We start from the raw sequence: 16,553 nt of genomic DNA, 5'->3' as shown, positions 1-16,553 counted from the left end.
ACCTTACCGTAAGGCTACAGTAAATTTATTAAAATGACTATTCAAGTTTTGTTTTAATCTGGGATTTTAAATACAAAGATTTTAAAGTCACCATATCTAATATTTGTATACATAAATAAATAAAAAAATTATATAATAATGACATTTTATTTATATTTATACTATATTGTTTTTTATGAATATATACAGTACAGCAATCTGTTAAATATTCACTTTACATAGTACGTAGCAGTACAGAGAATGTATCAGTTAAATCAGTATTAAATTGAAGTAGGGGGACAATAACTTCAGTCCCAACCTCCACCCCAGAAAGACTGAGAAAGGAGTTTTATCTGGTCCAAAGGGTGCAGTTTCTTAGAGTTAATCACATTTGCAAGCTAATGAGAGGCTATGAACTGTATAACCCACAAGTCCTGCTCCTAATGTCAATGTCAGTGGTTTTATAATAAATCAAATTCCAATAAAATGAATTGCAGAATGTCTTCCTTTCCTGTTCCAGCTAAATGAGACAAGTAGAAATTCAAATCAGTAAGGATCTCAGAGTTTAATAAGTGAACTTATGAGTCTAAAACATAGGGTTTCAAATTTGTTTTAAAATGTGTAACTTACAAATTTTGCAATTTGTTTTGTAACTTAAAATGTGGAACTTACAATTTTTTAGTTCAGGTTGGTAGCTGTGTCAGCATGCATAGGCTGCAAAGTAATTGGTTAATTCCATGCTGAAAAGAGGAGAAGAAAATAAAACACAATGTATGTTTTCAATTCAATTTATTTTTGTATAGCGCCTTTCACAACAAGGCTGCCCCAAGGCGCTTAACAAAGCAAGTGACTATAAAGGTTATGAATACAGAACAGAAAAGACCAGAAGACAACGAAGGAGAGGAACCAAAAACCTCTAAGAAAAAAAACCTCTAAGGTCCAAGGCCAACTGGCTGCCCAACCCCTTTGGTGCATGCTTACATTATACAATTAAAAAAAAGGAATAAATGAATAATTTCTTTCATCTCTTTTCAGCATGGAATAAACCTATTACTTGTTCACTTACAAATTTTAATGGCAAATATAATTGCGCTTCTACTGTTTATTGCCTAACTGCGAGTCATACATGTGTGTTGTACCAGTAATGTGGTTGTTGGGGTTACTCACAGGTTCAGTTTTCACATTGAAATAAATATGCATGTGTTAGTGGTTATACAATAAATCGAATATGCATTTTTGTTTATTCCTGGAATAGTTTGTCTTACATATTAAGTCACACTGTTAGACTATATGTTGTAATGAGAAAAAAAAATACACACAGAATTGTTTTTCCTAATCAGGATTTTTTAAGTTGTTAAAACACTCTCTCAAAGCTCGCAGTGGGTGTAAAGTAATAGCATGTAATGTACTTTTAAAAAGTTGGCCATGTGAATCAAATACGAGAACAAAGACTATAGTTCCCAACGTGCCATACAGAGAGATATGCTGAAACAGTAGTGTACATACAGTATCATGAATCATATAAATAACCTATATACAGTATAAATATATGTATATACAATATGATACCATATGGTTTTAAACCCACTACAGTACAGTATGTGTGAAATATATTTTTATAATCAAAATCTAAAACAAAATTGTTTCCTAATTACTTTTTGCTAATATAGCAAGGCAAAATATAGATTATTTTAATGCAGATGTATACCTGAAAAACAACATCATGTTCACAACAATCTATAATAATAAACAAGATTTGGTGAGTCATTTTGCACTGTGAAACAGACCTACAGTACTTTCATTTTTAATATTTATTTGATATTTAACATTCTGTAATATATAGCATTACATTATTTAGTCAAAACAGTATATGATTTACACTTTTATACATTTACATAATTGGAAAAAGACTGGCCCTTAGGGGGTGAGCACTGAATGTGATTCAAACACAGGTGTTTGCTTGAGAGCCCAGAATACATGCCATGTTAAGCATTTACTGTGCTACCTAGCAGTTTTACACAGAAGTGCAGTCCAGCATCAGATTATTTTAAAAAAACACGGCGAAATGTAATATGTTTCATTTATATTATTCATTGCACATTTTGAATGGCTGAATCTGGAGTTGCATTGTTTGTGTTCAATTCTAGCCACTGTATTAAATTCTGACATTTGACATTTCTGAAATTCTGTTTCATTTGCTATAGGGTCAGACTGGACCTAAGGGTGAAACTGGTGTACCTGGACCTCCTGGTCTTCCTGTAAGTTGCTGTATAAGTTCCTGTATAATTCAAACATGCTGTACACTTAATAGTCTGAGCTGCCATTAGAAATATAATCTACAGTGCAGTCCATAAATATTTGGACAGTGACACAATTTGTGCTGTTTTGGCTCTGTACTCCAGCACATTGGATTTGAAATAAAACAATGACTATGAGGTTAAAGTGCAGAATGTCAGCTTTAATTTGAGGGTATTTACGTCTATTTTGGGTTTATTTCATGGGACCAAACGTAATTGGACACATTAACATAAACTTTTAAAAAAATTGGCATGTTTGCAAATCCTTTGCAATTGATGACTGCCTAGATTCTGTGACCCATAGACATCACCAGACGTTGGGTATCTTTCCTGGTGATGCTCTGCCAGGCTTGTAATTCAGCCATTTTCAGTTTCTGCTTGTTTTGGGGGCTTTTTGCTTTCAGTCTTGTCTTCAGTAAGTGAAATGCGTGCTCAATGAGATTCAGGTTGGGTGATTGACTTGGCCAGTCAAAAATATTCCATTTTTTGGCCCTGAAAAACTCCATAGTTGCTTTAGCAGTATGTTTGGGGTTATTGTCCTGCTGCAGGGTGAAGCACCGTCCAATGAGTTTGAAGCATTTGGTTGGATCTGAGCAGATAAGATGCTCTGTACACTTTAGAATTCATCTTGCTGCTGCCATCTGCAGTCACATAATCAATAAAGACAAGAGAGCCAGTTCCACTGGCAGCCATACATGCCCAAACCTGACACTACCTTCACCATATTTCACAGATGAGGTGGTATGCTTTGGATCATGAGCAGTTAGATTTTTTCTCCTTCTCATCACTCTGGTACAGGTTAATCTTAATCTCATCTGTCCATAAGGCTTTGTCCCAGAACTCTAGAGGCTTTTTTATGTACTTTTTAGTAAACTCTAACCTGGCCTTTCTGTGGCCTTTCTTACCAGTGGATATGCATCTTGTGGTAAACCCTCTGAAATTATGCTGGTGTATTCTTCTCTTTATGGGTAGTCTTTGACCCATCTATGCCTACATCCTGGAGAGTGTTCCTGATCTATTCAACAGTTGAAAAGGTTTTTTTTTCATGATTGAAAGTATTCTTTGGTCATCCACTACTGTGGCCGTCCATGGTCTACCAGGTCGTTTGCTAAGCTCACCAGTGCGTTCTTGCTTCTTAACAATGTACCAAATAGTTGATTGTGAGATACCTAATGTTTTGGCTATGTCTCTGATTGATTTATTCTGATTTTGCAGCCTCATGATGGCTAGCTATAATGCATTAACACTTCTTTGGTCCTCATGTTGAGAGACAACAGCAACAGACCCCAGATGCAAATGCCACATCTAGAATCAACTCTTGACCTTTTGTTAGCTCTATTGTGCATGAGCTAATGATGCAACAACACTCAGCTGGCAAAGAAACAACTGAGCAGCCAATTGTCAATTACCAAACAATTAGCAATTAGCAGCCAATTACCTTTGGTCCCCTAAAATGGGAGGACAATTAATTAAAAAAGGGCTATAATTCCTATATGGTTCACTCAATATAGATGTAAATACCCTCAAATTAAAGCTGATATTCTGTTTTATTTCAAATCCAATGTGCTGGAGTACAGAGCCAAAACAACAAAAATTGTGTCACTGTCCAAATGCTTACAGACTGCACAGTATATAATAAATCCAGGCATTTAATTTAATGAGTTTATCAAAACAACAATATAACAATGCACGTTTTTAAGAGTAAACCCATCTATCTAGTTAGCAATAAAGAGCTGCACACAAAAAACATAATAATATTGATGTCTACAGTATGTCTGTTTAAGATGAAACCACAAATGTTGAGTTTTGTTTAGGCTAAGCATGCAGGCTTGGCCTTCAGATGTTCTATTTTAACTTGAGGTCTATTGGCAAATCCTTTCCAACAAACAGGGTCCCCCAGGCGATGTCATCCACCCACTGCCGATCCAGTCTTCCAAGAGGAGCAGGAGAGATATTGACGCTAGCCAGTTAATGGATGATGGCAACCCTGACAGTTACAAGGATTACGATGATGGCATGGAGGAGATCTTTGGCTCACTCAACTCTCTCAAACTAGAGATTGAACAGATGAAGCACCCCTTGGGCACTCAGAACAACCCTGCCCGCACTTGCAAAGATCTGCAGCTCTGCCACCCAGACTTCCCAGATGGTGGGCTGTTAATTACTTTCATAACCAGAGTAATTCAGAGGGCATTCAAATGGCACAGAGACTACATTCATGTACTGCATTTAAGATACAGTATGCTACCTTAAATATCAGTAATTGCACTCAAACCTCTTTGGGAGTTTTTCTCAACACATTAAACTAAAAAAATGTCTTTAGCAATGAAACAATGGCATTTCACATGCATAGTTTTTAGAGTTGTGCTTGTGTTTCTTTTATTTTGATGAATAATTGTCAAATAGAAGAGCTCATTTTCAGAAAGCTTGCTGTATCCTGTGGTTATGGGTAAATAGGGAATTTTGTAAATTATTACCCGAATTGCGTTGTCTTCCCACTTTAGAAAGAATGCAATTTTGGGGTGATGCACCTCATTCTGAATTTGTAATTGCACAGAACAAGTTGCACAAGTAAGTTATTTTGCTTTGAATTACAGTACCTGCCGCATTTACCTTTAGTATTTGTTTCTATTTTTGACTCAGGTGAATACTGGATTGATCCCAATCAAGGCTGTTCCAGAGATTCTTTTAAGGTTTACTGCAACTTCACAGCTGGAGGAGAGAGCTGCATCTTCCCAGACAAGAAATCTGAAGGAGTAGGTCTTTTTTTTTAAAAAAACAGAGCTAAGTAGTAATGTTAACAAATTGAACTTTGCATTATATCTGCAGCCTAGACTATTTGGTTTACTTCAAGATCTTTCATACCAAATACCCAAGAGAATCTTAACTAACAAATAAATATACAGTAATCTGTGTATTATAAAACATTGCTTTATGGTCTTTCCAAACAATGTGTATAAACAAAATAGTTTACTGAAAAAAAAAGAAAATGTAATTGTTTGTCTTATTTTTTATTTTGTAATATACTAATATATAACTAAGTTAACTTCCCAAAGGTTACTTTAGTCAGCAAAAGGTTATTCTTAACACAGACTTTGCTACAGTCTTTTCTGCAGTCATAGCCAAAAAGGAGGCAGATACTTACCTCAGTGTATATTGATTTTACCACAACTCTAATTACATTTTTTCACTACAGGCAGTCCTTAATATAAGTATTATTTTTTCCCAAAAACACAGTTTTTATAATAATAACATTAGATGTTATTAAAAAACTGAGAGAGACTGAATATCGTAACAGCTCACATGTACAGATGCAGCCATTCAAAATGCACGGTACAAACCCGTACCATGGGCATCTACGCACCATACCGTGGTACGTGATTGGCTGGCCAAAATGACTGACAGGGGCACTCATGGTGCATTGGTCGGTAGTGAAAAGATTTAATCATTTAATCTCTTTACTGTGCACATTTTAATCCGCTTAGTATTGAATATTTATATGGAATTTTACCACTAAAGGGCAATTTTAGTAGCTGAGCATAAAAAGAATAAGAGCCTAATGCATCTGAAGCCATATACAGTAGAGTTTACATACAGTAATATGTTTATGTTCCTAAATTTCTTATATCTTATATCATATCTTTTATGAGCAGGTGAAAGGCATGGTAAATCGGAGATTCTCAAGACTTTGTATGATTGGAAACGAATGCATGATTGGATCAACAAAATGCTGTGGTGTTACTTTTTGTCAATGAAAAAATAAAGTATTTTTGTTTACAAAGACGGTTGCAAACAATGTGGACCAGGGTAATACAGTGTTTACAGCTTGTCCAAGGTCATTCATTATTAATACTATTAGTAATATCTTCGGTAAAGGCTTTGGTGCATAAAATATTTCTGCATAATTAAAATATTTACGATAAAGGTGGTAGGTTGTGTACTTTTGTCCAACTGAGCAATCTTGCTTCCATAAAATATACCAACTTTGTATGTAATACACAGTTTAAAATTAAAAGTCTAAAGAGTATACAACTTAAATTCTTGAATAAAGATTGTCCCTCAGCAGTGATCGGGATTCAAAACCAGATGTTTTCTGGTGACAGCTCAAATGCTGTACAGGAGAGGTTAAGCTTTATTAGCTCCACCTGCCGGTTTTACAAGGTGATTCCGGATACTATTAACATAATCTAATTTGCTTACGGTATGATACGGTATACTGCGACACGCTCACCGTGTTATACCGCAGGATACACCGCTTGTTTTGAATGGCTGCATCAGTATGACTACTTTATTTTTTCAAGTTTTTCATGTAAATTACATTTAATAAATATTTTGTTCATGTTATAATTAATTGAGCTCGGCAGCAAATTCATCTTAGGATATACCAGCATATTTTAGTACATTAGAAAACGTACTCAATGTGTTTTTACAGTTTTGAACTTTAATGATTTGGTTATAACTCTATTACTCTTAGCTTGGAAAGCAAGGAGAAATCCAATTTGAATTTGTTTTTTTAATGTTTCTGGGTTATGTACAAAATTAACTTTGCAATTATTTTTTTAACTGTAAAGAAACACAATGTAGACCTCATGTGTTTGTTACAAGATTCAAGGGTTTGATTTTGTGCATATATACATTCAATTCCACATGCTTTGAAGTAATGGATGGATATTTTACAGTATTCACTCCTCTCTAAACATTAAATGAAAAAGACAGAAGTGAATATATTTTTTCCATATTTATTTTGGTATTCAATATCCTTGTGTAACATGCAGAACATGTAAAAAAGGTCAGACCGACAATATTTAAGCCATCACGAAACTTTATGGTTCTGGGCCAATAAAATATTTGAAGTAAAACACACAACAATTTAAAAATGCACTTAACCACAAATGAAAAAGAATAGTTACTCGTTCCATAAGCATTACAAACAAGATGATTGGTTTCTGAAGCCACCAAGATCAGAATAGCCATTACCCTGTTCTTTTTCCATGCTTGTGTTGTACAAATTCACCAAAGATACCACTAGTATCTAAATAAAGATCCTGTAAGACAGCAGATAGTTCATGACAAAAATTCCATTTCAACTCCTTACATATATACATAGATATTTTTTTTTGTTTGGTTAACTTCATTTTCTGATTATTTTGTCTCCTGCTTTAGGTTTTCCAGGTAACTATATCTTTACCACATGAGAACTGTTTTACATCATTAATAACTGATATATACTGTAATGTCCATTGTTCCACAGTGTGTTTCATTAACATCTTCTTGTTTTTCTGACTCATACAGCATTCTTTCAAACTAAGAGGAGTACAGCATGACATAACATGCCTTTAACATGCCTTCTCTCCCTCTCTGTCCCACCTCGTACACCAGGCTAGACTCACATCCTGGGCAAAGGAGATTCCAGGATCCTGGTTCAGTGAATTCAAACGTGGTAAACTGGTAAGCCATCCTTCCTGTTCGATTCTCTTCCCTTAACAAGTTTCATATTTTACAGAGTAAAATGGCCCGTTGGCCCAAAGACACGCCTGGTACTTGGTATAGTCAATACAAGCGGGGGTCACTGGTAAGTTGCACATCAAGGTCTTGGGCCTCGACTCATGCATGTCACTGGCAACTGCTTTACTCAGTAAACCGCATGTGTCACTGGTTACCAGATCAATTTGAGTCTACTGGCTCAGGTGTATCTTTATTAAATGAATAAAGGAATGGGCAAGTCAATTATCTTAACCTTCCATATGAAGTAAAAATAAACTTTCCTATCAGATAGAAAGCAACAAAAGCTACCTTTTCCAATGCAAAAACAAGTGTGTAAGATAGCACTTTTTTCCAATGATTGACTATTTTTTGCATCGGAAGATTGCATTGTCTTGTTCTATATACATAAATAAGTCCTACCCAAATAGTGTAACACACCCTCAGTATTCAGTGAAAACTGATTTCTTGGTATAGCAGATTCTTGCAACATTCAAAATCTTAAACATATGTGTTCTGGCAGGCTCCAGATTTGTGTTTTGATTGACAGTGGGCATCATGAATACCTTTTCCCTTACATTAAAAATTGCAAATATATTGCAGTGTAGAGTAGCTCATATTAAATTGTTTTACCAGTTACAGTAAGTTAATTTGAAATGAATGTATCCCATGGAATAGGTTGCCCAACTACAATTCTAATCATTAATAAAGATTTCACCTAAAAGTGTCTGTATGCCTGAATATGATTTAGCCATATAAATAATTATATGTTCATCCTCATTTGAACATGCATTTAGTTAATTTGATATTTATTATCTGAAAATGTCAGCTAAGCCACAGATAATATTTCTGGCTACTTAAAGAACTCTGGAATATTTTGTTTCAATTCTTAGAATATAGTAAGAACTTTTGCAACTGTTCTTGTATGATTTACTGTAGAATGATTCAAAGAGCAGTGTGACCAAATTCCAAAGGTCAGAGGCCAACAAATAAGGCTTTTATCTAAATTCTGATACCCTGGTATTACTTTAAAATAAACTGTTCCATCGGTTTTCGTATGAATAAAGGTGTGCAAGTGATCATCTCATCAACATCAATTGAATATCTTCAGAATTAAGAAATGTTAGAAACATTCAGTCTGTGATACTTATTCAGGTTTCATATGAAACTATGGGCATTATTTTAAAGTACTACTGTTGATTCTTAAGACACGAAATACTTCAGCAATTTAGTATTCATAATATTGACAAATTCATATTTCATATTGAATGTGCATATTTCATATCAACTTCATTGTAGTGTATAAAAGTAGGATTAAACACAAAGTTATGTACATGACAAACTAAGATTTGTATTAAGAGAACTCCAGCTTTTTAAGGCAAGCACGCAAATCAGATATTTGAGTCTGTGGTTATACTCATTCTGAGTAGAATTACTATTGTGACAACACATAATCAACAGTATTAGAATACTGATCTCAGGAAAGAAAGTGCTGTTTTCTAGAAATTCTCAATTACTGTTTTCTTGAAACTGTTTCTCTTGATGTGAAAATTATCAGATATAACTTGTAACATAATTGTGTGCCAAGCTGGCTAATACTGGCCATTTGAAAGACATACAGACACTTTAAACTGGTTGCCCAGGGTCTCCAGCCACACTTGGAATGCAGCAGTGCCTGAGACTGAGAGGTAATATATCCATGGTGATGGCTCGCTATTTCAAACACTGGGGCAATGGTGGGAAGCAAGGCATTCAAGCCATATAGTGCTTTGCTTATGTTCTATAAGTGGTGTTCACTCAACCACAAGACAGCTACTCAAAGTGGAGGAAAGAAGGTTGGATAAATTGCCACTAGATTTTCTGGTATGGTTTTGTAAAAATATTGGGTTTACTTCAACTAGACCATTAGAGTGTGTTCAATTCAGAAAATATGCCTTCTTGTATTTCAAGAAATCCACGTCTTTTCAAGTAGTAATTTTACTACTAATATACTTCATTGGTATATGTTTTTATGAAGTTCCTTGAATATTTGCTATGTAATCGTGTATCCAGCTATGCCTGGAGACAATTCTTTTACCTTTATTTAATTAAATTATTTTTAATTATTTGTAGGTGTTCCTTGGGTACTACAATTACCTCCATCTTTCAAATTGTCATAAACAACTGCTTTTTCAAAATCTGGATCTTGTTCTGCTATTTAAATGAGAACTTGATCATAAATACTGTGTATCTGTAACACCTAGTTTGTACAGCATAGTTACACAGAGCATTAATATAAACCTGATGTCCAGTTTGGGTGGCTATCTTTGGTCCTGTGCTCTTAAGCCATTGCTATGCATGTGCTTCTTTCTTGGTCAGTCATGTTTATCTCAAAGGAGAAACCTTATGGATCAAAAGGAGCAGAAATGGTTAGTATACAAAATGAATATGTACCCATACAATGTGGAACTCTCTGTTACAAAAATCAGAAGTTATGAATCTTCAGAGATGTGGGTCTGCTGTACACCTCATGGAGTATTTAAAAGCCAGCAATTGCAGGTTTTTAATTCTGAAATGAATCATTTATTGCTTTACTGTTGGGTTTATAAAGGTTGTCTTGTCTGTGGCAATGAATTGCCTTTTTCATAATTTCATCATGTAATTTGCTTTAATTAAATCTTAAATACACTGTGCAGATATGTTTAATTAAAAAAAATCTCGTTATCATGATTCTCAATTTGAAACTTGACATGTGTGCCTAAGAATTCTAATTAAAACAGCTAGGAGGAAAGGTGTCAGTGTTTAGACTTTAGCTTGGAAAAAAAGGAAGTGTGGAAGTCCTGTAAGGGGAGGTCCCTTGAGAAGTGTATTGGATTAGTGAGCAAGGGGTGCTTGTGAAAATACAGCTCAGGCTGTACTGAGGTTTCACAGGTACAGGACAGGTGTGCTGTGTGGTACAGTGGTTTGCCAGGTTTAATGGGCTTAAAATGCATTGATTAGAAACAGCTGTGGCCATCTAACCCAGGGCTGACTGGAGGTGTTGGTACAAGTACCTAGAAGAAGTATCTTTTCCTCATACCTGGGATTGAAAGGAGTCTAGATATCAAAGGCTGGATGTGAGAGAGAGAACAAACTGGCTTTGTCAGGCATGCAAGTATTCATTATAGAGAGGCGTAACCAATACTTTTGACCCTGGCCAAACAGGGTTATCAGATATCTATGGTCAGCTGGAGTAGTGAGTAATGAGTAGAGTGAAGGTGAAGTTCTGGCACTTTATAAAGTAAGAGCTAATACATGAAAGGAGGGCATGAGAGTTTTTAGTGAGTAATGTGACATGGAGTGAATAATTTAAATACCCTAATGCCTGGTTGTGCTGAAGGAATCAATTATATATGTTGCAAATAGTTGACTGGAATATTTGAATAACAGATTGAATACTGTAGTACCTTGTGACTAATGAAATAGTTCATGAGAAGCCCTAGTAAATGTGATGATGATGTGCAGGGCTTTGTGAATACGATAGTCAAGAGTGAGTGAGGAAGAATAGTTACTTGTATGAGTAGAACAAAGTGAAGAATAACTGAGAGGGAACACCGTGCAGTTTTTCCTAGAGGAACATGTTGAAACCACTAGAATCTTGGAGGGGTTCTGAAAGAAGAAAGACCATTAAAAAATGTGAAAATCACCTGGCAGTGACTTAGGGTCTGCCAGTGGGTTATCACAGTGGGATGACATTGTCTTTGAAAATCTTTTACACCTATTTCCTACTGATCAGCATGTAAAGCCTATGAATAAGAAGGTAGTGTGGATTCACAAAATCCTGTTTTCTTGAACCTGTTAAGTATTAAACCTAATAAAGGCTAATGTTTTAAAACTAAAATGAGTATTAAGCAAATCTGTGAAGTGTTTAAAAATGGAAATTTGTTACTGATTTTTTTCTGATTGCTAATTGTAGTAAAAACTAAAAATGTTGATGTATATTAGTAGTATAGTAATGTATGTATATTAGTAGCAGATTTTTATGTACAGTACTGTTATATAAAGCACTTTTTTTTGGTCAAAAAGAGCTCTTACTAAATACGCAACATTTTGGATGCCTCATTCACAATGTAGCAATGTGGAAAAAAAAAACAACACTACTGAAGTGCAAATTACGTCAAAAGATGTAATCTCTGCAGTTGTCACCACCACTAAACATTTGCTCATTAAGTTTTTTTTTTAATTAAGGTTCTCCAGTTGGCACTTATCTTATATTGTTATATTGTATTATATTGTGTTATCTAATAGCTACTTTTGTTACTGTTCATGAAAGTAACAAGGTACCAGCTTAACAGCACAGAGGTGTCAATAAGTATAGTCAAATATGTATTATTTAGTTTTGCTTAATATTGACTGGCTGATAAATTATGAGCCACTGGTAATAAGTCCGTCAAACCTTTTTTACATATGCAGTGCTTCAGTAATGCCTTTGTACACCTGCCAACATGCAATGCCATAAATAAGTGAAGCATTAATAAATTGCAAATGTAAATCCCATACATGCACAAAAGTTTAAGTTTCAGAATAAATAATGCAATTAACTTTGGATAATTTAACTTAATACAGCAATCACAATGGTGAGTAATAAGCTAAAGTATGCATTAAATCATATCCAAGGACAACTACTTTATTACTTAACACAGAGTTCAAAAACATTCAAGTGTTAAAAAAGAGAGTTTGACCATATTAGTTTGATTAGATTCACGAAATTACTATTGTATGTGATATTTAGATCTTTAAATACATCCTGAGTTTAATCCTTGTTTTCCTTTTAATTTGCTCTAACTCTTTGCCAGGTCTCTAGTAGTTCGATATGCCACTGCCTAGACCTTTTTTCTAAATTTTTTTTGAGCAGCTCTCCTATGTGGATTCCGAAGGAAATCCCATTGGTGTGGTCCAAATGACATTCCTCAGGCTCCTGAGTGCTTCAGCGCGTCAGAACCTCACCTACAACTGCTACAATTCCGTAGCCTGGCATGACCAGACCCTAGACAGCTATGATAAAGCTGTGCGGTTCCTGGGATCAAATGATGAAGAAATGTCCTATGACAACAACCCTTACGTCAGAACGCTTATTGATGGTTGTGCGGTAAGACCTGTGGCTTTCAGTTTGCTTTGCATCAGTTAGAAATTGGTTACAAGAATGGTTTTCATGAATTCCTCTAAGGCCTTCAGTACTTCAAGAAATTCAGATGATGAAGAGATTATAAAGCTATAGAACTTTTAAATACTATTTAATAAAATGGACTTTTGGCTTTCATTGCCCATTTAGATACTTTATTTTGTTGGGAGGAGACGTGACTACTGTGAAGTATGAGAAAATTTCCCTTTTCTTCTAAGAAGCCTTTCTTTCTTTTTTTCCAGACAAAGAAAGGCTATGAAAAGACTGTTCTAGAGATCAACACACCCAAAGTGGAGCAGGTGCCTTTTGTTGACATCATGTTCAACGATTTTGGTGAAGCCTCTCAGAAGTTTGGTTTCGAAGTGGGGCCGGTCTGCTTTATCGGTTGAGACTGTGCTAATTCATAAAGAAACATACAAAACAGTAAAACAAAAAAAGAGAAAATGTCACATGTGTTAACCATTGTGTCTCCAAAAATAAAGATTTAAGACAAGGAAATATTCAATCAAAACAGCAACCTTGTAACCTCAGCGTGCCTTTTCTGTCACATGCAGGTTTTGAAACTGGACAGCTCTGACTGTCTACTGTGTTTTGCTACAGCTTTGCGCATCCCCATGCTTTCCTTTCCAGTAACAGAACAGATTATTTGGTGTAGATCAAGAATCACATGGCCCAAACAGCCCTGATGTATGCCATTGTGAACATTAAGCGCTGGGATGGTATGTCCTGGAATTGGCCTCCTCCTTAAATGGCAGTTCTTTTTTTAGGTTTTCAACATTCACTTTTGTTTTAAATATCCAGCCATTCTCCCAAAAGATGCTTTTATATAGAAATATATATTTGTTTGTATGTTTGTAAGTAAATTTTGTATATTTTTTCCTTTTAATGTGTAATGACTCTGGCTTCAAAACATGCATGTGACCTCCTTTTTTTAAGGATGAAAATTGAATTTGAGAAAGGACAGGAAAAAAAACAGCACATGAGACCAGTTACTATCTTTTGCTAGAGGTGTAAAGTACATCTTCTTTTTGTAATTAAATAATAATAAAAGTAAAAAAAGCACACAGCTCTATCATTTGAGCGTTACTTTACAAAATTCTTTACCACAACAATTATTTTCATTTTCTGTCATCCTTTTTTCTGAGATGCCTGTTGTAAACTTGCTTGGTTACAGTTAGAGATTTTAATTTAATTTGGTAAACACTTTCTTTTTTTATACTTCCATATTGTTCTACAAAGTATATGTAATGGGAGATTATATGTGGGAGGGATATCACACTATTATAAAAAGAAACATAGGTGCTATTTTTTACTTCCTTCTGTGGTGCTACAGTATGTATTTTCACTTTTTAAATGTAAGTAAAACACTGTTGATGCCCTGCCATGACCAAATCTCCCAAGATCCTTAGTTCCTGCTACTTTCACACAAATAAGAACTTTATCACAGTTTCTTACTGTTATGCATGCCATTGTTTCATATTCATTCAAAGACAGTAATTCTTTAATGTATCTTTTTTTTAGCTTGTTAGGCCCATGTAGGAAAACAGGCAAGAGTAATTAAATGAGAAATAACTGCAATGTTATTGTAGTATTTGCAGATTGTAATCAATTGCTGAATGTGGTGCTAATTTATGTATTAGTTTAGCAACAGAATTTAAAAAAAATCCAAAAAAAGCTAAAATACTTGTGTATTATGGTTCCACAACTTTGTGTTTTGTAATTTGTTCTCTGTGAGCAAAAATTGTGCAATGGTTTATATTTCCATTTTGAGCCTTAGTTGAGTATTCTAAGTGGCTTTTCATTTCAGTTTTTTTTCATTCCTCAAACCTTCAAAACAAAAATATAAACAAAGCATTTTTGTGGCAATCTACATCTCTAAGAATGGCAGAAAATATAAAGGTGGGCTGTTTCAAAATTATTTCCAGAAAAACTTGTCTTTGCTAATTTGAGTTACTGCATATTGCATTCACTTTGGATTACTACGTTTTGAAAGCATTCTAGACAGATATATTAGATGGTAGTAAACTTTCACATACAATGTGAAAAAAATTGAGTCATTGAATTAATATCCTTTCACAAGAGCAATAGATTTTTCCAGATTAAAAGATTATATATGCATTACTTGAAACAAATACTTCTTTTTTTATAAAGGCCCATTGCCTTTATAAAGAAATCACTCAATGCTATAATTGAAGCAGGCAGATAAGACATTGATTAAGGGTTTTGGTTAGAGTGACATTCTGATACAGTAATAAACAGAGGAATCACATATGGTGCATATGATTTAAACCACATTTCTTAAGGCTGCTTGGATACCAACTTTCACAAGTTGTGACAGTATAGTTATAAAGCATTTTAAAATGCTTGGTATTAAGTTTAAGACTGCAGTTTACAGTATGTTGTGCAAACCCCAAATATCTAGTAAAGCTTTTCAATAGCTTAATTTCTTTGGCACTTGAAAAACTTGAATACTAGAAGGCGTGCTGCCCACTACCTTATTTATGGGATATAAGTGTTCTTATTTCTTGCTGATGATTTAGATTCTGGATTTTTTTTTATGTATATCAGTTGAAAAGACTAGGAATCCCAACTGATTGCACATCTTTGAGTTGGAGGATAAGCCAAACAAAACTCAGCTTTAACTGTTTTGGTCATGTGATTCTTTTTTTTTACACTAATTTTCTTATGGTACCCTTTATGTACATTTGGTCCATCCAGAAACAACCTATTATAATCCTGCAACAGACCACTCAGCGTTAATTAAGTTTTTAATGGCCTAGAATATTTTAATAATTGTTTAATATTTTTGTTTCTTTTGAGCTATGACTTGAAAAAAAAATCTGTTAACAACCTAAGGAATATGGATAGTACCAATAGCCCAATCTAACACGTTGCTGTCGATAACACTTTGTTGTAAATTTGAACCTACAGATCCACTGTCAAAACTGTCATGCAAATATTTGTTATGTTTTTTTAAGAACTTGTTAAACCTGTGTAATAAAGGATAGAAGATATATTGGTTTTATGTCAATAAATTCAAGTTTACTGTGCCCTTCCACTCTTTTGAGGTGTGGCTCTTGTATGTCTTTTGAAGCATTAAAACCAAACTGTATGCATGAATTAAAATTATTTTCCCCTGTTGTTATAATTTAAAATATCTGGATCTCTATTATATGCTGCTAGTATTTTTTAATCCTTTGTTTCAAAAAAAAAGTTGAACATCTTCAGTGTCTACAATTGTGAATGAAAGGGAGAGGGTGGCTATACTGTTAACCTAGTCTCTTCCAGCCTCATACAGTATCTTCATGTTACCATGTAGTTTATTTATTGTATTATTTAAGAAAATTAATGTAAGTTGTCATAATTAGTGTTAATTAGTTTTATCAGTAGTAAAACTCCTTTTTTATTTTAACTCTGGGGAGACAATACCTCAGAAATTAAAGGTGCTACAGTATTAGGACAATAATAACTGGGCTTCTAAGTACAGTACATACTTTACCACAGTAAATATGAAAATGTATCTAGTTATACTGTAATAGGACATGTTGGAGGTGTGTTTTCTGTTTTTTTCCCTCCCCAGAATAAAAAAATAAAACTTCTTACAATTACATTAATTCTTCTTGTCACATCTGAAAAATACAAATGAAAGCAGTTTA

The 16,553-nt window shown here is 34.4% G+C and overlaps 1 protein-coding gene across 3 annotated transcripts in view; it reads left to right on the top strand.

The window, feature by feature from the left end:
- Nucleotides 1-15,955, top strand: part of col5a1 (procollagen, type V, alpha 1) — a 166,544-nt gene extending 150,589 nt beyond the window's left edge. For 2 of the 3 annotated variants that reach the window (XM_088615467.1, XM_088615465.1), the window contains exons 61-66: nucleotides 2,184-2,237; nucleotides 4,167-4,425; nucleotides 4,920-5,032; nucleotides 7,656-7,724; nucleotides 12,631-12,864; nucleotides 13,140-15,955. In XM_088615467.1, the coding sequence (XP_088471593.1) occupies nucleotides 2,184-2,237; nucleotides 4,167-4,425; nucleotides 4,920-5,032; nucleotides 7,656-7,724; nucleotides 12,631-12,864; nucleotides 13,140-13,286 (876 nt within the window). In that variant the 3' untranslated portion in view covers nucleotides 13,287-15,955. Of the gene's footprint in view, nucleotides 1-2,183; nucleotides 2,238-4,166; nucleotides 4,426-4,919; nucleotides 5,033-7,655; nucleotides 7,725-7,779; nucleotides 7,849-12,630; nucleotides 12,865-13,139 lie in introns of all 3 variants that reach the window. The other variant, XM_088615466.1, reaches the window with a different exon arrangement.
- The last annotated feature ends 598 nt before the right edge of the window (nucleotides 15,956-16,553 follow it).

The sequence above is a fragment of the Lepisosteus platostomus genome, chromosome 21, assembly GCF_059453375.1.
Source record: "Lepisosteus platostomus isolate fLepPlt1 chromosome 21, fLepPlt1.hap1, whole genome shotgun sequence".
Lineage (NCBI taxonomy): Eukaryota > Metazoa > Chordata > Actinopteri > Semionotiformes > Lepisosteidae > Lepisosteus > Lepisosteus platostomus.
This window is presented reverse-complemented; position numbering and strand designations above follow the sequence as displayed.